This window comes from Pseudophryne corroboree, chromosome 4, assembly GCF_028390025.1.
Source record: "Pseudophryne corroboree isolate aPseCor3 chromosome 4, aPseCor3.hap2, whole genome shotgun sequence".
Taxonomy (NCBI): Eukaryota; Metazoa; Chordata; class Amphibia; order Anura; family Myobatrachidae; genus Pseudophryne; species Pseudophryne corroboree.
In genome coordinates, this window is record NC_086447.1 from 421,674,712 (window position 1) to 421,697,143 (window position 22,432).

At 44.3% G+C, this 22,432-nt stretch overlaps 1 protein-coding gene across 9 annotated transcripts in view; it reads left to right on the top strand.

Annotated features, from left to right (window-relative positions):
• MYO6 (myosin VI) overlaps nucleotides 1-22,432 on the top strand; it is a 449,562-nt gene that overhangs the window by 225,957 nt on the left and 201,173 nt on the right. For all 9 annotated transcript variants that reach the window (XM_063916839.1, XM_063916841.1, XM_063916842.1 and 6 more), the window contains exon 10: nucleotides 12,738-12,818. In XM_063916839.1, the coding sequence (XP_063772909.1) occupies nucleotides 12,738-12,818 (81 nt within the window). The remainder of the gene's footprint in view (nucleotides 1-12,737; nucleotides 12,819-22,432) is intronic.

A 22,432-nucleotide genomic window follows, 5' to 3' on the forward strand; every position in this document is an offset into this window, starting at 1 on the left:
ATATTCTCATTATTGAGATTGTGTGTCAGTCCCTGAATTGGGTCCTCTCTAGTGAATACTGTTGAAAAAAACTCATTTAGTGTGTCCGCTATGTCATTATCATTTTTGCTTAAGACTCCCAACTTGTCTTTTAAAGGGCCTATACTCTCCTTCTTTAATCTCTTGCTATTAATGTATTTAAAGAATTTTTTGGGATTCGCTTTGCTTTCCTTTGCTACTAGTTTTTCAGTTTCTACTTTAGCCGCTCTTATTTCCTTTTTGCAAATTTTGTTACATTCCTTATAGTGCTGAAATGACTCTGCTTCCCCGTCAGATTTGAATTTTTTAAATGCTCGCCTTTTCTTGCCAATAAGTTCCTTAATCTTTTTGTTAAGCCACATCGGTTTTTGATTTTTATTCCTTTTTTTGCTACTCATAGGAATAATTTTGAGTGTATTTTTAGCTAGCAGGAATTTTAGTACCTCCCATTTCTCCGTAGTATTTTTTCCTAAAAACAAACCTTCCCATTCAATATCCCTGAAAAATACCCTCATCTTTTCAAAATTTGCTTTGCTAAAGTTTAGAGTCCTAGTTGAGCCAGTATAGGGCTGTTTATGGAAACTGATATTGAATGTGACCATATTGTGGTCGCTGTTTCCTATGGGTTCCCCTACTATAATACCTGATACCAAATCCCCATTGTTTGTTAATACCAGGTCTAAGATTGCATTGTACCTAGTTGGTTCCTCAATTAGTTGGACTAAGTAGTTATCATTAAGTGTGTTTAAAAACATATTTCCCCTAGCAGTATCACTTGAATCGTTTTTCCAGTTTATCTCTGGATAGTTAAAATCTCCCATCACTACTATGTCTCCTACTCCTGCTGCTCTTTCAATTTGCTTTAGTAACAATTCCTCATCAGATGCGTTGATACCAGGCGACCTATAGCATACACCCAATACTAACTTTTTTATTCCTTTTTCCCCGCATGCAATTTCTACCCATAATGTCTCGACAGTGTCTACAGTCCCCTCCTGAATATCTTCCCGTATATCAGGTTTTAAAAACGGCTTTACGTAAAGACACACCCCTCCACCCTTTTTATTTAGTCTGTCTCTCCTAAACAGTGTATAGCCCTCCAGATTGACTGTCCAATCATGAGATTCATCCCACCAAGTTTCAGTAATGCCTATAATATCATACTGTTTGCTTGCTGCAAGTATTTCTAGTTCACCCTTTTTACCAGTAATTCTTCTGGCGTTTACATACATACAACTAAGATAAGTATTTTCCCTTGCGTTAGGGACATCTTTCACCTTATGTAGCAATGATGACCTGTAATCGTCATTGGTTAGTGCTTTGGTAAAATCCCTTTTAGTACCCATGTTAGTAACCTTACCGCCTGCTCTTACCCTCCCCCCAACTTCTCCCCCATTTCGTTTACTACCGCCATCCCCACTATTCTTACTGCATGACCCGTAGTTTCTTGCTAAACCCTCCCCCCAGGCTCCTAGTTTAAAATCTCCTCCAACCTTCTAACCATCCTTCCCCCCAGCACCGCTGCCCCCTCCTCATTCAGGTGCAATCCGTCACGACAAAAGAGATGGCGCCTGACTGAGAAGTTCGCCCAGTGTTCCAGGAACACAAACCCCTCTTTCCTGCACCAATCCCTAAGCCACACATTTACCTCCCTAATCTCCCTCTGCCTCCCTGGACTAGCGCGTGGCACGGGTAATAATTCCGAGAATATTACCTTAGATGTCCTTGCCTTCAGTTTCTTTCCTAAGTCCCTATAGTCTTTCTTAAGGACATCCCACCTTCCGCTAACTTTGTCATTGGTGCCAACGTGCACCAAGACCGCCGGGTCTTTCCCAGCCCCTCCCAACAATCTATCTACCCGGTCCGCGATGTGCCGTAGCCGAGCACCCGGGAGACAACAGACTGTACGGCGATCACGGTCCCGGTAGCAGATTGCCCTATCTGCCTTCCTGATGATAGAATCCCCTACCACCACCATCTGACTAGGTACCTCTCTATCTTTTATCCCAACCGCGCCAGAGGGACCGCTCCTCTGGATACTAGAGGGAGCAGTCTCCTCCGGCACCGTCATTTCTTCACTATCATCCTCCGATTCCTCGTCCAATCGGGCAAATTTGTTCGGGTTTGATAGTTCGGAGATGTCGAGCCTCCCCCTCTTTTTCTTCCTTCTAACTGTGACCCAACTGGCTACCTGATCATCATCCTCTTCTACCAGTGACCCCTCCCGCAACTCCTCCACCGTTCTGTCTAAACTACGCTCGAGATTGTGAATCTCCCTCAGTCGCGTAACGGTTTGCTCTAGATCAGTTACCTGGGCTTCCGGGGCAACAGTTCGCACACACCTCGTGCAGATGTAATCACACTGGGCCGGTAGCTCCAGGTGTGCATACATCTTGCACGACATGCACTGAGTGAGGTCCCCAATCACAGCCCCTCCCATATTGTTTGTAAGGTCTAACTCCCTGTTACTCTCAAAGAAAAAGCAGCAAAAATAAAAAGTAGAAGACAAGCAATCTCACTTATACAATAATTAAGCTGGCTTATACTTATCTATCTTTGTGCGGGTCTTGGTCCTTCACTTTTATGCAGCCGTAGTACTCTCTCCTGCGGCACCTATACTCCACTTAGCAGTTGCAGTTGTTCCAGCTCACTGCACCTCCTTTTCACTCGGCTTCCAGCTCCTTTTTGCTGTTTAAAACTCACACTTAGAAATCCAAGCAGCACTTAAAAAAGACAAGCCTTTCCACAGAGCACAAATGTATATGAGTGATCCAGGCTACTAATTGTAGCAAGCCCCATTGTCTAAAATACTCATTATTATCCCCCCTCACTCACTGACTGCATTTTATAACATCATTTTATTATTATGTATAATACCCATTATTACACCCCTCTATTAGTAACTGTATTGATTATGTATTATTGCCCCCCCCACACACACACACTGATTGTAGTGCCTGCTACAATCAGTGAGGGGGGGGGGGGAGGCGGCATTGGTATGGAGTCACACTAAAGGCACTAATGCTGTATATAATCCGTACAGTCAATGACTGAGGTGTGAAATGATGGGTATTATAAGGGATTGGTGACCTGTTAATAGGGGACGTGATACATCAGTTGGGGGTGGGGCTGGAAATAGAGGCACAGATCTATAATGCAGGCACCTGTACCTTCTAGTACTTACTATTACACCCAGTCACATTAGTGTTGACTACATTATATGAGTGTCCACCCCTCTTTAATAATTTCAGCAGAAGAGTAGGTCCCCCATCCCTCAGTCAGTGTGACTGTATTGATTATATATCAGTGCCCCACTGATTGTAGCAGGCATCTCCTATACACAGTAGTACTTAAAATAGAGTAGAATAACTTATGATATATCACCAGTCGGTGTATGCCCCCCTAGCCATGATTGTAGCAGGCAGATGCTATAAACTGTACACGACCGCTGGCCACCCAGGTCCTAGCAGTACAAACCCATGCCAAATATAAAAGATTAATCACATACAATTGTAAATGAGAAGGGATAGAGTCCTCAAGACTGAGGCCAAAGAGGTGCTACGAACCTCTGCCACCTTATCTTGGCAGCCTTTTCTCAAAGCCAGTATTGGCCTGTAGTAACCTCCATGGTTACTGTGGCAGGTGCAGCCATTTCAGGAGAAGAGGGTGCAGAGTCTGAAACAACTAGGATCGGCACCTCAGCAGGAACAGGAGCTGTGCCTACACATGCAAACTTTGCGAGGTTAGCCGCCTCCAAAGCAGGGGCGGATTTACCGCTAGGCAACACAGGCACTCGCTTAGGGCCCGGCGAGTGTCAGGGGGCCCGGCCGCGGCCACCCGTGAGACCACCCTGACTAGTCTCCATTGCCTCCTGTGTACTGCCCTGCCACTACATTCATACATACGCTGAGCAGCGCTGCAGCACTCACTAGCTCGGTGCGGTGGTAGGGAAGGAGGTGGGGTTTGCTGGCAGCGTCACCCGCTTCCTCACAGCCCTGCACGGACACCCGCCCTTCGTCCCACCGCCACTCAAGTTGTTTGGCCTGATCTAAACACCCCTCTGATGGGCCGGACTGCGGCTACTGTCTGCGATCGGAGCAGAGCACAGCTCCGAACACGCAGCAGCTTGAGACACTTCTTTCCTCCAGTCTGCTCCGGACCAGCCCCGCTCCCCAGGCCCCTGCTCCGTAATTGATCTCCTCAGGCTCACAATTTGAACATAACCGTCTGCTGCTGTCTGACTGTAGGCGACAACACAATGATTTTCTCCATTGTGTTCAAGTTCTCCAGGCAGCTATGCAGGTCCCCCCCTCTCCCTCTTCCCCTCCCCCCCCCCCTCCTCCTCTCCCCCTCCCTCCCCCTCCCCCCCCTCCTCTCCCCCTCCCTCCCCCTCCCCCCCCTCCTCTCCCCCTCCCCCCCTCCTCTCCCCCTCTCCCCCTCTCCCCCTCTCCCCTCCCCCTCTCCCCTCCCCCCCCTCTCCTCCAGTGGGTAATGTCTTGTGAGTGTGCCCAGCACTAACACTGATCATAAAGGGGGAAACCAGGGGCTCTCCATTTGCTGTGGGCGGCACTACAAGTCCCAGCATGAGATGCACTTGAGCCACGGGTTATTCCTCATGCAGCTAAACCCTTTCCAGTTTGTTATGCTCCACACAGTTGCTACAACCTGTACCGCAGCAGCCCCCACTCTCCAGCTGCAGCCAGGGAGGATGCTGGGAGTTGTAGTTATAGGACATGCCGAAGATCAGAGTTCAACATGACCCCTCTGTAACCAGGCTCCACACAGTAGCTATCTGGCCTCACAGGATACCCTGATACCCCCTCTCCGCACTTACAGCCCTGTCCTAATACCCCCCTCTCCGCACTCATAGCCCTGTCCTAATATCCCCCTCTCCGCACTTACAGCCCTGTCCTAATACCCCCCTCTCCGCACTTACAGCCCTGTCCTACCCCTCTCTGCGCTCATAGCCCTGTCCTACCCCTCTCTGCGCTCATAGCCCTGTCCTAATACCCCCCTCTCTGCACTCACAGCCCTGTCCTAATAGCCCCCTCTCTGCACTCACAGCCCTGTCCTAATATCCCCCTCTCTGCACTCACATCCCTGTCCTAATATCCCCCTCTCTGCACTCACATCCCTGTCCTAATATCCCCCTCTCTGCACTCACAGCCCTGTCCTACCCCTCTCTGCACTCACAGCCCTGTCCTAATATCCCCCTCTCTGCACTCACAGCCCTGTCCTACCTCTCTCTGCACTCATAGCCCTATCCTAATACCCCCCTCTCTGCACTCATAGCCCTGTCCTAATACCCCCCTCTCTGCCCTCACAGACCTGTCCTAATACCCCCTCTCTGCACTCACAGCCCTGTCATACCCCTCTCTGCACCCACAGCCCTGTCCTAATACCCCCCTCTCTGCACTCACGATCCTGTTCTAATATCCCCCTCTCTGCATACGCGCACGCAGGGGGGGGAGTTCCGAGTACCTGGAAACCCCCCCTGCCCACCGATCCATCGAGCAGGCTGTGCATAACGCAGAAGCAGCCCACTTACAATAAATGGGCACCCAGCTGTACAGAAGGACATGCAGGCAAGTGTGCTCTTCTAGCTCACACCATCCTGCATCAACTGCGGGCTTGCGGCGCATCGACGTGACTCTGCCTATACCCCTGCTCCTCCTACCTTCCTGCATCTCCTCCTCTCCTCCTGCATCTCTGCCTGTCCCCCGTCTTCCGCGTCTCTGCCTATTTTTTTCCTCCCGCATATCTAATATCCACCCACAGCTGCCTAAATGTCGCCGAGCTGCGGGGAGTGGACTGGCCCTCCAGAGCACTGCACATCCCGGGGCACTAAGCTTGTGGGACCACGGGGCTTCCTCCCGACCTAAAGTTATTGTAACTGCTCTCCTGGGCACCGCTCCTCCTGCTGCTGTTCAAATCTCTCTTTCCTCATGCCTCACTCCTTCGCTCTCGTTCCCCCCATGCCCCTAAACCCCCCTCTCTCTCTACACCCCCCATGCCTCTCTCTCCCATGCCCCCTCCCCACCATCCTCTTTCTCTGTGCCTCTGTTTCCATGCCCCTCTATCTCTCCATGCCTCTGTCTCCCAATGCCCCCCTCTCCCTGTGCCTCTTTCTCTTCCCCCCTCTCTCTCCCCATGCTCCCCTCTACTCCCATGTCCCCTCTCTCTCACCATGCTCCACTTCATCTCCAGTCCTCTTTCTCTGTCGCTCTCTGTATGTGTGCCCACACATGGGGTTTTATATATAGAGAGACAGACAGACACAGATAGTTAGATATATTTGTGTGTTGGGTATGTTATGCCGGCGAGCGGGAACCGACGGTCAGCCTGCCGATGCCGCTGCGCACGTCACGCTGTGGGCTTGGTGACTTGCTGCGCATGCCACAGGTTCTATTCCCGCTGTATGGGTGTCGTGGACACCCATGAGTGGGAATAGCCCCTGTTAGCTGTCTGTTTGCATTGTCAGTGGTCAGGATTTCGGTGTCAGTATCCTGAGACCGCTGTGATCCTGACTGCCGGCAATATAATCTATTTCGCATATCTGGAAACCCCCTCCTAAAAATCCTGCGTTTGCCCCTGTCCTGCACTCACAGCCCTGTCCTAATACCCCCTCTCTGCACTCACAGCCCTGTCCTAATACCCCCCTCTCTGCACTCACAGCCCTGTCCTAATACACCTCTCTCTGCACTCACAGCCCTGTTCTAATACCCCTTCATACACTGACTCAGGGGTGCTTTATAATTGCACTATATTATTTTATAGCGGTAGCTGTAGAGATCGATACGCACACCCCTCACTGTGAGCGAGATCGCAAAGGCACTTTCACACATACATGCACAGTTTGCCCCCCACAGGGGAGTATATTTTCGCTTTGCAAGTGTGCGAACGCCTGTGCAGCCGAGCTCTGCAAAAACATTTTGTGCAGTTTCTGAGTAGCGCTGGACTTACTCAGCCCTTGCGATCACTTCAGCCTGTCTGGTCCCGGTATTGACGTCAGACACCCGCCCTGCAAACGCTTGGACACGCCTGCGTTTTTTCCCCCCCAAATACTCCCAGAAAACGGTCAGTTGCCACCCACAAACGCCTTCTTCCTGTCAATCTCCTTGCGATCGTCTGTGCGAATGGATTCTTCGTTAAATCCATCGCTCAGCAACGATCCGCTTTATAACCGTACGACGCGCATGCGCATTGCGGTACATATGCATGCGCAGTTTTGACCTGATCGCACCGCAGCCATAAACCTAGCGTGCAATCAGGTCGGAATGACCCCCATTGGCCGCGGCATGCAATCATGAATTAGGCCCATATACAATAGTGCTATGGATATGTGCTGTCATTGGAAACTTTTCGTGTGGTGAGAACGTAATGACTGGATACCAATAACAGGACTGGAAAAAGATACCTTTCATTGCACATAGGGCTTATATTTAAGGTAAGCCTGGTGTAGATAAGTCGTGGGTTGGAAGACTAATTAAAGTGTTAAAGAAACCTTTATGGGAACGCATCGCATTTAGCACAGGTCAGTTGCCGGGAGTGATGACCTTGGAAGTCATTTGTGGACACATTCAGAGCAACTAACAAATATGTTGTACAATATGTTCTTTGTTTGAGGAACAAGAGTCTCATCGATTTGGAACATGTATATAGCATCGCTGGGAGACCGCCTCTTTGTTTACAAATTTGTGTCTATAAAGGAGTGGTGTTCCTTTTTTGGGGATCTGCCGAGTTGAAGCTAGGGCGCAAGTTACTTTTTACCTATTTTTAATACATTTGTGAAGGACTGAGAAGTGAGAGCTGTAGCTCCCAGAAGCAAGAAGCACCACAGGAGAAAACTCCAGGTAAGTATACAGAAAAGGGTACCTGTACCAATAGAGCAATCAGACACAGTCTCAGGCAGTCAAAGCTTCTAGTACATCAGCTAGGTGCTTGAAGAGACTGAAATTAGCATCCAAGATGGACAGCAAATGGCAGGAGCCCACATGACAGAACAGGAGAACAGGGGCCTAGAAAATTGCACTGGGGGGGCCAGGAGGGGGCAGAAGCAGTTACCTGACCACAAAGGAAGAAGCACGGCTGTTGTGGACTGCAGGAGGCAGTAGAACAGCTGGGTGAGATGAATCTGAGATGGCTCTGTAGCATTCTCCTCCCTCAGGTGACCCCGGAGCAGAGCAGAGCTGTATACTGTAGGTAGACACACAGTGCCAGAGACCTGCAAACTACTCCACAGGTACAGTATCAGGAGATGATCCCGCACGGGAGGAGAGGTAAGAGGAATTCTCCAGGGGCAGTAGGAAAATCATACAGGATACACAAGCACGCAAGAGAGTGCTAAGACATGTCTCTTTCTCCTTGCCTGTACAGGCCATGCTACCTGAGATTGCATATTTTGATCAAATTATTAATGCCTGTCTCCCATGGCAAGGTAACTTCTTTCAGATGGGAAACCACATTAACACTTGAGAATTTAACGTGGGACTTACCATAGTTTGTGCCTCTGAAGTACAAGTTACTGTATAGTAGTAGGAGTTGTGCTGCTCTGATTAAAAAAACACCTATGGATGTGTGGGGTGCTGGGACACTTTCCAAATATATACACTTCCAAGTGCGGTAAGTCCCTACACCCAGAGCCGGCCCTAACCAATATGATGCCCTAGGCAAGATTTTGGCTGGTGCCCCCTAGCAACACCGCTAGTTCTGGAGGACATGCCTGGCATGAGTCAGCTGGCAGCTCTGCTAACGTTGGGGCGCCCTTTGTTTATGAAAATGCATCTTATTTGCATTACTATGTGTCTAGGATGCACAAGCAGCTTCTGCTTATTAAAATGATATGCAACATACCTATATTCTGTGTGCGACTGCGGCTGTATCTGCATACAAAATGCTACATTACAGTGATTTCCACAGAATATAGGCATGCCGCATATCATTTTAATCAGCAGAAGCTGCTGGTGCCCCTAAGCATACCAAATGCCCTAGGCATTTGCCTAGTTTGCCTATGCCTAGGGCCGGCTCTGCCTACACCTTAAGTTCCAATTACAGTTAAAGGTGTTACACAGCTGTGACTAAAAATACAATACACAATCCAAGATGCGGTTGCACATTTTGGACTGTAAGACAATACACACACTCATACACTTTTTAAAATTTTTTTTTGAGGCATTCACCTTATTTTGAACAGTGAATGTAATTTATTTCCTTACATTCTACCAGAGGAATTACAGCACATGAAGTCATAGTTTCGCTCCTAACAATGGATGTTTGTCGAGACAATGTGTATATATATATATATATATATACACAGCAGAAAATCCTGCGCTCGCCTGAGTGCCTTTCAAATCCATGTAGTGGAAGAAATAGTAGGCGTGAATGAGGCGTCACTCACAGGGCTTGTGTAAATCGAATAGAATCAGGCGACCAGCATCAAAAACTGTTGCAGTTTCTGATACTGGCCACCTGATTATATTGTATTTACACAAGCCCTGTGAGTGCAGCCTCACTGACACCTAATATACATATAACACACACACACACACACACACACACACACACACACACACACACACACACACACACACAGCCTCACTGACACCTAATATACATATATCACACACACATACATACACACACACACACACACACACCTATATATATACAAACACAAAGTGTATACATATGTTTATTACGTATTTTTTGGACCATAAGACGCACCTGACCATAAGACGCACCTAGTTTTCAGAGTAGGAAAACTGGGAAAAAAATATTCTGAACCATTTCTGCTTTATCATCCTTGCGCTGCCTCCCTAGTTTTCACCAACCTCTAAGAGATATTTTTGTGTGATTTCTCAGACTCCTACAAGGATTCTGTACAGTGCAGCCTTCTGTCAGAGCCAGCATACAGAGACACACACATCAGAGCCAGCATACACATAGAGACACACACACACACACACACACACACACACACACACACACACACACACACACACACGCTGACAGTATCAGTGATTCCCCGCGTCCAGGCTCTCAGCTAACGCTGCCCGCGGTGCACTCCTGAGGAGGGAGGAGGTTGGGGGGAGCGGGGGAGTCACATGATGCCGGCTCTGCTGCTGAGATGGGCTCTGAGATGCGGGCGCTCTGCTGATGACGGCGCAGCATCCAGGACCCGGCGCTACCCGCAAACACGTCTTATTCGCTCCATAAGACGCACATACTTTTTCCCCCACATTTTTGGGGAGAAAAAGTGCGTCTTATGGTCCGAAAAATACGGTATATACATAAACATATGTATACACTTTGTGTTTGTGTGTGTATATATATATATATATATATATATATATATATATATGTGTGTGTGTGTGTGATATATGTATATGTGTATATATATATATATATAATATTTTATAATGTGTGTGTAATCCCCTGCTTTTCACCTGATTTGTGACTGTCATTAGATAGCTATACTTGAACCAGTATGTAGATTGTTTCGTTCTAGAAAAAAATCTGTTGTCTGTGCATAGTCCGCAGTATCCATTAGGATTAGTTGTACATGTAGGGCTGGCAGTTCTGAACATTTCAATAAGTGACCCCTACAATCTCCTCCTGCTGATGGCTGCTGACTACTGCTGATTAGTCATCTGAAGAGAGCAGTCAGGTTTTATCATCTAGGCTTATAAAGCCTGATGTCTAGTTCTAGCAGTCCAAGAACATTACTCTCACAGAGTGGTCTGATGGAAAGAGAAAAAAAATATCCTCCTAAATGATTAAAATTGAAATGAAACCCATTTGACTGTGTCTCTCAGTGGGCCAGAGACTGCAAACAGAAATGTCAAGTCTGTTGAATCTGCAATTACTTTAAAAGACAAATTGTAGCCAAGCCTATGAGTAAGATGTTTAACTTTCTAATGCTGTAGATGTCTAGTGATATATTTATAATACTCGGTTCTCCCTTTGTGCAGTCAAATCCCTTGTGTTAGCACGGTGTACATGATAATATGTTGATTTTTTTTTTTGAAGACTTGAATCCTGCAAAATAGATCTGGATGGGGCATGTTTTTAATTCTAAATGCTATAAGACATTTCAATGATTAGACCTGTTTCTGGCAGACTGTGACTTGAATTGCTGTTAACGACTAACTGATCCTTAAACCAATTTTCATGTCTCTTAAGAGAACTCCCGAATCTGTATTCATAATACTGATGAATCTGTGATAATGTTACATTTTACTTTCTTGAATAACAAAGCAGATTAAAAATGATTTCCCAATTTTTAAGTTAAAGCATTTTTATTGAAAACTATGATAAATGACGTGTAATTGGGATCCGGTCTTTAGGTTGACAGCACTTAGGTCAACACTCATTAGGTCGACCACTTTTGGTCAACATGGTCACTAGGTCGACATGGAAAAAGGTCGACATGAGTTTTTAAAAATAATGTTTAATTTTTTAAAAACTTTTTCATACTTTTCGATCCATGTGGACTACAATTGGGAATAGTAACCTGTGCGAAACGCAGCGGTAGCGGAGCGAGGCACCTTGCACGAAGCATGCAATAGTGGTCGACCTAATGATTATTTACACCCCATGTAATTCATAACTAAATCAAAAAGCAGATGACATTTTTGGGGTTTTTTTTACCAAAAAAAGTTGTACCTATCTGACTATTCAAGAATGCAAATGGTGATCAAGGCATCCTAACTGTATTGTCTCTGACACAGGCTTGTATAGCAGAACGTATATATATTTCTATATACTGTACAGTGTATAGATATATACATACACATATATATTTGGTTTTTGGTTTAGCCTCCGTTTTACAGTCAGACACTGCTTTGCAGCGCTGTGGGCTGGACCACACAACAGCCAGTAAAGTTGCACAGAAAGGAAGCTAATATAGGCATGCCTCTTAGTGTGGGGGCAGGCCTTGTGCACTGATGGACACTTGGATGTGTCATGTGACCAGAAAGTGCACTGTAGTCAGAGCTCACTCAGCAGCAGCAAGAGAAGACACAGGGAAGCAGGTAGGAGACTCAATGGACACTGTAGCTTAGTGTAGTGAGGGGGGAGTTACAGTGAGTAGCGGATGAGACAGGCTCCCAGCATTCAGACCCATCCCTAGCCATTCACCTCACCGCACGTCACTGCCATCTTATGGTATTTTGAGCTAAATTGTTAGTACTTGTATTTAAGAAAAATTCATTGAAATCTTTTTTAAAATTCAGTTGTCGTGCTCTGTGATGTGTACACATACTACTTTATAAATGTATTTCTTTAATTTGTATCCAGATGATGTCATTTCTGCAGATAGTGTCTTTAACCTTTATACATTTCTGTTTTAATTATGTATGATTTATTCTCATTTCAGTTAATACAGATGTAGCTATGCTGCAACACGGCTTCCTAAAGTATTTAATGAAGCGATCACCGGCTGCGAATAGTTGTAGCCTGGCACACCATGCAGCATGCCGCATTGCAGTAAGATGGCTACATCTGTATGCTCCAACACTATAAAATTTGGTTTCCAATTGACCCTAAAAATGCATTTACCAACACTGTTTTATTATGACTGGTGCTGATATCTTTGTGTGGAGACTCTGGCCATAACAAATACAGTATATGACAATAAAATTATAGTAATATTTAGTATTAAGTTTTTTTCACTTCTTTCTTATTTGTATAATTTGTTGTCTATCTGTGTATTTCCACAGTATCTGAATCGCGGTTGCACCAGGTACTTTGCAAATAAGGACACTGATAAACAAATTCTACAGAACCGCAAGAGTCCTGAGGTACAGTAACCACTATACTCCATGCACATATATAACATGTTGGAATGTTTGATAATGAGGATTTGCATTCTCATTAGCCCTTTCTAAGGAGTGTTTTAATGGGCTAAATGGTGGCATTATGTTCTCAGACTTATATATCCACTAGCTGCTTTTAACCCCAACTTTAATAGATTACAATTTCAGACATCTGCACTTGTGTTGAAGATAAGTCAATTGTCTGGAATAATCCACAGCTGTGCTCTTTATGGGCCTAATTTGCAAATGGTAATCAATGCACACTGCAGAATGCCCTGGTTTGGTCCTTACAATCCAGCTTCCAGTCATACGCCCCACGCTAAGGAAAAAACACTACAACTGTGCAAAGGTGTGAACGTCACATAGAAGTCCAACCTCCTAGCGCTGTCCACATGTTTCTGAAACACTGCTTGATTTGGCCTCATCTATAGCTTAAATTAATCATTAAAGGGAGGCAATTATGTGTGTGAAACTTTTTATTATATTGCTTGGAGTGTACTTTTCTTCTGTCAAAGTACAATTTGGATTCAGATAATTGGACCCAATAAAGGTATAGGATGAGAGCTAAAGACTGCCAGCTCTGACTAGGTGCACAAATGAAGTTCTTTTGCAGAGTGGAAATTTACATGTGCCCCATTATGCTGAAAAGAGCTACCTAAAATGAACCATACAGTATGCTCCTCTTTTTCTATTTTAATAAACTTGCTCCATAAAAGTAATATTGTCACTGCTCCTCCAAATTAAGGACAATGGTGCACGTATTCTCTGCTTGACAAGGAGTGTCCTTGCTATGCCTATCTACTCTCCTCTGCTTAAGCAAGTGCCCATTCATCTGCAAATGACACCATATTATGATCAACCAAAGAACAAGTAATCACCTGGCGCAAATTAAATAAATATCTATTTGCCTGCTGCTCTCTATTATAACGGTTACTCAACCCCTTTGTTATAAAAAAACAAACAACAACACAGAAAAGACTCAATAAAAAGCGCTGACAAACAGCAATATATTAAAAAAAGGAATTCTTTATTTATCCTTATTTTTATTAATTTAATTTTCCATATAAAATATCAATAAAATAAAAGAGAGAACCACTTTCTCAATATCTTTCAGTTGGTCAAAATTCGTGGTAACTTTTATATTAATCCTTATATGACATCTCACATTACACTTTCAATGCTGCTTAATTACTTATTGCTTATAAAGCAAATTTATACATAATCTGCTATTAAACTTACATTGTTTTTACATATGCACAGAAAAACACCCTATACATTCAAGTGCTCAGCATATACTATACATAGAGGGTATATTCAGTTGAAGTCTGATCCATTCCGACATGGGCTATTCAATGCATTCTCAATTTGACTTTAAAAAAGTCGTATTGAGATGCAGGGGCTGAGATGGGGGAGAGCCACGGGCAGACGGGGGAGAGCAGCGTTACAGCAGCGGCTATATAGCCGCTGCTGTAGTGCTGCTCTCCCCCATCTGCCCGCGGCTCTCCCCCGTCTCTGCCTCTCCCCGGCCCCGTTTTCAACACAAGCACGCGGATCGGCAGCTATTCCGCCGATCGACATGCTTTTCGACAATTCGAATTCCTCGACTTGTCGAATAATTTGGGGTTAGATTCAATAGGTCGGAACCCCTTCCTACCTAAAAAAGTTGAAAACTGCTGTCTTTTCGACAGACGGCAGCTTTCGACTTCAGTTGAATATACCCCATAGTATACATTTTTAATATAAAGAGAGATCTCTCAAAATTGATATTTTGTATCTTGTTTTCAAACAGCTGTTATTTTCCAATTCTGTTAGAGCAACAACAGAAACTTTCATGCAAAAAGTACACAAGGTTAGATAATTTGTATCCAATTCTTGAAACAGGTGTTAGTCTTATAGTTCCATTTAAGGCTTAGTTGTTCATTAGTTATTATTAGCTTATTTGTTTGTTAGATCTTAGAACATGGCCATGTCATATATAATTAGAAAACGTTTTACCACGTCCTTCCTCTGGTTAGTACAACTCCTGGACTCCCGGCTCTGGAGCTGAATCCTTTTTCTAAAGCCATATCTGGAGGATATCACAGAAGTCTTCCAGAGATTGTCAGGACTGTATTCTCCACAATAATAGACCAGCTGGTGCAAATGTGATATAAAACGCGTTTCCCTGCCTGAATCATCAGCGGCTTCCTCAGTCAGTGTCAGTATATGCTGAGCATTGTATAAAAGGACTTTTTTTTTTCTTGAATGTATAGGGTGTTTTTCTGTGCATATGTAAAAACAATGTATGTTTAATAGCAAATTATGTATAAATATGCTTTAAAAGCAGTAAGTAATTAAGCAGCATTGAAATTGTAGTGGTGGATGTCATATAAGGATTAATATAAAAGTTACCACTAATTTTGACCAGCTGAAAGATATTGAGAAAGTGGTTCTTTCTTTATTTTTTAAATTGATATTTTATATGGAAAATTAAATTAATAAAAATAAGGATAAATAAATACAGGTTGAGTATCCCTTATCCAAAATGCTTGGGACCATAGGAATTTTGGATATCGGATTTTTCCGTATTTTGGAATTATTGCATACCATAATGAGATATTATGGTGATGGGACCTAAATCTAAGCACAGAATGCATTTATGTCACATATACACCTTATACACCCAGCCTGAAGGTAATTTTAGCCAATACTTTTTATAACTTTGTGTATTAAACAAAGTGTGCGTACATTCACACAATTCATTTATTTTTCATATACACCTTATGCACACAGCCTGAAGGTCATTTAATACAATATTTTTAATAACTGAGTATTAAACAAAGTTTGTGTACATTGAGCCATCAAAAAACAAAGGTTTCACTATCTGTCTCACTCAAAAAAGTCTGTATTTCGGAATATTCCGTATTTCGGAATATTTGGATATGGGATACTCAACCTGTAATTCCTTTTTTTAATATATTGCTGTTTTCCAGGCTTTTTATTAACACAGTATTACTCTGAAAAACTGCTTATGCAATGAAAACAATGAGGAAAATAAGCATTTATTTGTGCACTGAAGTGGTGCCTTATGACTGGGACTCTCTAGTCATACAGCTTAGATACATTCCTGCTTTTACAGTTACAGAAAAATAAGATGTGGTATGAATTGTGGAAATGCAGGAATGGTAAATACCTATTAACCACTTGCCGGGGAAAGTCACCAAACTGATCTTTCCTGTGACCATGTCAGAAAATGCATACTGTCAACTGCTGGAAGGTGACCTTCCAGCAGCCACTAGGCTCGGCACACTTCAATAATCTCTGGATCCTCAGAAAAGCACCTTCCAGTGTCCCCTGCATACAACCTTCCCGTGTCCCCTGTGTCTTTGCAAAAGTCTTCCAGCCACCCTATCACCTTCTGGAAGAATTCCAGTAGCCCTTTCCAATTTCTCTACAGAAACAGTAATATTTTCAGCAGCAGCCTGCACTGCTTACCTTATTGAGAGCCTTTTAATAACCCTGTGCCATACCAAGAACCTTTCAGTGACCTGTGCAACCTACTAAGAGCCTTCCAGTGGCCCCTACACTTTCCCAAGAGCCTTCCTGTAAACCTTATACACTATAATCCGTATTCAGTAGACTGTGCTCACTACAGTCCGCTTGCTTTGGCCCTTGTACTACACACTTCCTTCCCGTGGCCACTGTGCTTTACAGGCATCCAGTGCGCCCCCCCCCTCCAGCCGCCGTGTTGCATCAGACTTTCACTGGCCCCTTTACACCTTCAGTAGCCCCTGTCATAAACACAGCTTTACGTGCATCCTATAGACAGCCTCAAAAATGTCTTCTGTGTCCTACCAGGAGCCTTACCATGACCCCTGTGCCTTACATTGTCCCCTCTGCCCTACTGAGAGCCTTCTCATGCCCCTGCAACCTTCCAAGAGCCTTAGCAAAAGCCTTCCGCTGGCCTCTTCACCCTACCAAGAGCCCTTTAATGGCCCCATCACCTAAGAGTCCTACCCTGTCCCCTGCATCCTACACACAGCTCTCCTGGGGTCTCCTCCTAATTGAGAACCTTACTGTGGCCTTTCTGCCCTACCGAGAGCCTTACTGTGGCCCTTTGCACTGCTGAGAACTTACCAGTGGTCACTTCGCCCTTCAGACAGCTTTTCAGTGGCTTAAATATACATTTTGTGGGACACCAAACTGACAGGCGCTTAGGGTATCTTAGTATATATAGGTGAATATACTCAGCAGAAAAAACCTCCCTGGGATGTGTGGAAGTGGAAGAATTCCAAACTGCAACATGGATGGCTTTCTTCCTTTTTCTGGAAAGTTTTTCCGTCTCTCAGGTGTAACATGAAAAGAAGATAATATATGTATATGTGTAGTAATGTTTTTAGACAATAGACAAGTCTTTTTCAATATGGAGACGTTCACAGCAAAAGACCATGCACATCCGCTGGAGAGGCGTACCCAAACTCATATTATCTTCTTTTCATGTTACACCTGAGAGACAGAAAAACTTTCCAGAAAAAGGAAGAAAGCCATCCATGTTGCAGTTTGGAATTCTTCCACTTCCACACATCCTAGGGAGTTTTTTTTCTGCTGAGTATATTTACCTATATATACTAAGATACCCTAAGCGCCTGTCAGTTTGGGGTCCCACAAAATGTATATTTAAGTTTGTGAAATTATTGGAACATTTGGTGAGGTTCTGTTGTGGTGAACCAGTTTGCGGGCTGCTTTCTGTGATAATTTTTCTTGCGCCAGTTACCAAGGATTCACAAAATATTCCCCTTTTGCAGCTTTTCAGTGGCCCCCGTAACCTACTGTATACACAGCCTTCCTATGGCTCCTGCGCCCTATGGATAACGGCCCCTTTGCCCAACACACAGCATTACTGTATTTTCTACACTCTACAAAGATCCTTACTGTGTCTCGTGCACTCTACCAAGACGCACAGCGTGTCCCCTGCATCCTACTGAGAACCTTCTTGTGTGCCCTGAGCCTACATACAGCCTTCCAGTGGTACCTGCACCACAAAGTCTTCCTTGGCCCCAGCACCCTACAGACAACCTTTCCCAAGGCCCTTGCTTTCTACAAAAAGCCTCACTGTCACTGCACCCAATCAAGAGCCTTCCAATGTTCTCTGCACACAACCGATAGCCTTCCAATGAACACTGAATGCTACCTTTAACCTTTCTGTTGCCTACAGACAGCCATCCCATGTTCCCAATGACTTACTTACAGCATTCCCTTGTCCCCTGCTCCCTATATGCAACCCATGTTCTTTACCGAGAACCATCCCATGTGCCCAGCATCCTGCACACACCCTTGATGTGGCCGCTTTGCCTTACAGATAGTCTTCATGTGGCCTACCAAGAGCTTTTCTTTATCCTGTTTTCCCTACCTAGTACATTATCCAGTTCCCTATGCCCAACAGAAACAGCCTTACTGTTTCCCCACATTCTACAGAAAACCTTCTTGTGACCTCGTCACCTGCATCCTACAGACACCCTTCCTATGTCCCCGGGATTCTACTAATGCTCACTGTCCGCTGTGCACTATTTCTTTATGATTTCACTTTTAAAATGGTTGTAGTTAAAATAGTGATCTTCTTGCTTTACTTAACCTGTTTTCGATAATAAAATCTTCAGTCAAAGGACTCACTTCATACACATTCCTATATTCTATCACACTTTGCTAATCAGCATTTGTCTCACACAGCAGTTCCCTACCACTCAGCCATCCGGGGTGCCTGCCCCCTAAACACAGACCTCACATATCACCCCCTGCAGCCAGAGATTCTAACATGATGTCCCTATTATATGTCACCCCTTCCCATCAGCTCTTCTAATACACCAACCTCTGAGACGTCACACACACAGCTTACTGACATGGACAGTGTCACACACTGCTTACTTAACATGCATTGCCACACACTGCTTACTGAACACAATTCTCCAAGCTGCCCATAGAATTGATATCCCATGATGTAGTCAGTGATAGGCTGGGGGTGCACTGCATGGTGAAATCATCAGATTACGGCACATTCCCAGCCAATCAATGACTGAGAGCAGCCACATCACAGGACTCCAGCTCTTCACTGGACAATGTGTCCACTGACAAGGGAAGCCCTTTCCGACCACCACTGTGTACATAAGGTACAGCAACTGAAATGGGAGGAGAGAGAGTTCGGAAAGATATCAGGAGACATGCATGGAGGAGGGGGGGGGGTAGATTGCAGAAAGATAGAAGGGGGAGATTGATGGCAGAGAGGGCAGGAAGGGATGATGACTGGCTGGCTGGCAGAGAGGGCAGGAGGGAAAGATGGGGTGGCAGAAAAGACAGGAGGGGAAGATGGGGTGGCAGAGGGATCTGGAGGGGAAGATGGATATCACAGAGGACAGGACAGGAGGGGTGGAGATGGATAACAGAGAGACCAGGAGGGAAGATGGATGGCAGAGGCTATACTAAAGGCAGTAGATCAATATGTACCCGGAAATTGAGATTTTTCCAATCTTGAATCCCTGAATTACAAAAATAGGGTAAGATGACTTCACTGTTACGGGCGCAAGTAAGATACACAAAGCTTACTGACATGAATACTACCAGTACCAGTGACATTTTCAGCTTTAGATTCTTCCACATTTTTCATTATTAAAAAACAAAAATAGCAATGAAAATTTGCCATGCAGCACCAAGCAACAGTTCTCTATGGACATGCCAAATTTTAGCTCAGTATATTCAATAAATTATGCTTTTTATCTTCACAAACACTATGACCCCCTCTCTCAAGCTAAACATGGCAGAATGCTATTTGTTCGATTAAGCCTTACTATAAGGGCACAACTGCTGAGAAATTACATGGTCCACACTTGGTAAAAGAACGTCCTCTATTTTCAGATAAGCCCATTTAATTGTATCCCTGGCATGAAACCATTTTGTCACATTAGCAATTTTGTGCACATAGAGGTGCAATCAGGCCACACTGCACTGCATTGTTTTTAGGACAATTTAGACAAGTAGTGTCATCAGAGGCGTAAACCAGGATCTCTGGTGCCCAGGGCAAGATGAAGTACAGCCCCACCCCCTTAAAGAATAAAACCTTTGTGCGTGGCTATTGAAACTGGGAAGTGTCACCATGACACGTAACCTGTTTCTCGTCACTTTGGAAACATTCCTTTCCATCCCATTTGCACCTTACCTACTGTATATGATGGTTTCTCACAATGGGGAACCTCTGAAGAAATGTATCCTCTCTGTATCTTCAGTCTGTATTCCCTATTCAGTATCCGGACTCCAGGTCGACAACAAAAAAACAAAAAGGTCGACACACCTTAGGTCGACATGGGCAAAAGGTCGACATGAATTTTTCATAATTTTTTTTCCTTTTTTCCTTTTTTGAACTTTTTCATACTTTACGAACCACGTGGACTATGATTGGGAATAGTAACCTGATGAGCGAAGCGGTGCTCTAATTGGGGTTCCCGATCACACTACGAAGTAAACTGCACCAAAAAACCAAACCCATGTCGACCTTTTTCCATGTCGACCTTGTTCACGTCGACCTTTTGTCCATGTTGACCTAAGGTGTGTAGACCAATTGGTGTCCACCTAAGGTGTGTCGACCTTTTTGGTGTCGACCTGGAGTCCCAGACCCCACTATTCATGTAGGGTATCATATTATCCGGAAGATGGCAGTTTGCTTAGAAATATTACCAATGTCATTATCATACAACAGCTGTTAAACTAACTCATGCCACCTGTATCACTTCCAGCCCCCTGCGTCTCATAGCCACACCATCTTCTAACCCTGCTTCTCCCAGCCACACCATCTTCCCCCTGCCTCTCTCAGCCACACCATCATCTACCACCTGCGTCTCTTAGCACCCCCATCATCTCACCCTGCGTCTCTCAGCCCCACAATCTCTCCCTCACTTAGCAGTGCAGTAGTGGGTGTACTGCGGTAGGCAGGTGAGTTTAATGCCCTGGTTGGCTGGGACCGCTATGGCGCCCAGGGCGCATGCCCTGCTCACATGCCCTAGTTACACCACTGAGTGTCTTAACAGGACTCCTGCTCTATCTGTATTTTGAGTTATTCATTATTCATCCACTGGTAGAGTTACTTTTAAGCCAACTGCACCTTCATTCTTTGTTTGAATAAGATTGGTCATTTTTTTGTAACTAACAAACTACAGGCTCCAAAATATCAACTGTACACAATGAAAATCCAATTGTACTAAAAAAAAAAAGCCATAACATGCTTTACCTCAAAATTCATCCTGAGAGCCATTCAACGCCTGTCGTGAATGTTTGAGCACCTGCTGCCACCTGACCCAAGCGTGCTTCAATGCCCTTTTCTAAATGCAAACAATCAGGTGCTGTGGACCATATTATGTAGGGACCCTGACCTTAACAATACATGTTTCAAATACATTTGTTGTATATAACTACCTTTCTGTCTATTTATGTACCAATCTGTCAATTTGTGTCTCAACCAAGAATTAAAATGTGTGTTGTTTGATGTAAAGCTAAACATTTTGCTTTATCCTTTAATTATACAAAGTCTAAAGCTACCAAACACTACATATAAGTGGTGCTAAAACATAGATGTGTACAATCAATAAAACCTCCCCTGTATACACTCTGAGGTTGTTTCTAAAGATTTGGAAACTAATTGGCGATTGTGCAGCCAGTGTAAGCAATTTCAGGTCAATCTGGTCTAGAAGTGAAAGAGTTGCAATGTAATTATTGTGTGTAGGAGACACTGTTGAAACTCTGCTGTTTTGATTGAACAGTGTAATCCATTTTTCCTACCAGCAGGATCTTGGTCCAAGCGTTGTTGACAGTTTCCAATATGCTTACAGCATTGTGTGTTTTGCACTTGTGTTCTAAACATACCCAAAGTATAATTACTGTTTTTAATTTTTCCTGCACCTGAGCCCTTGGCATATAAACAACAGACATATCATATCAGCCCTACTTTTAAGTAGCTGTTATGCATTGCTCCGCCTATTAGGTTATAGATTTACATATGTCATTGACCTTTGTAGCTTTCTTTTGATCCAGGAACATTGTCCATGTTTTACTGCAGACATTCAAAGATCTCTGACACACACATTCATTGGTTATTTTGCTGACATAGCTTGTAAATTAATCTGGATGCTTTTTTGTTATATTTTAATCACTTACTGCTCTGTTATTGCAAGCAGCCAATGCATTGGATATATTTTTATTGTCTTGGCAGCAAGGATTAGCTTGTTTGAACCTATTATATTTTAACTGACCAGTAAGTAGCATGTTTACACTGCACTCCTTACAGTACTTTCTGGATCCGAAAAATAGTTTTCAAAGACAAGGATTCTAATTTGTCTATATTAATGGACAGGGCAGGGCAGGGCTGGCGCTAGCCAATCTAGGTAGTAGATTTGGTACAAAAATACAGTGAATGAGCGACCTGATGCCTCTCTTTCTGATATTGATGCGTCCTGCAACTACCCCCTCCCCCCACACACAGAACGCCAGCAGTAGCTGGAAGATGTGATTTGCTGTCAACTACTCCTCCATATTGTTACGCCTGGAGTGTGGTGGTAGTGGGCACGGGCAGAGGTATATTG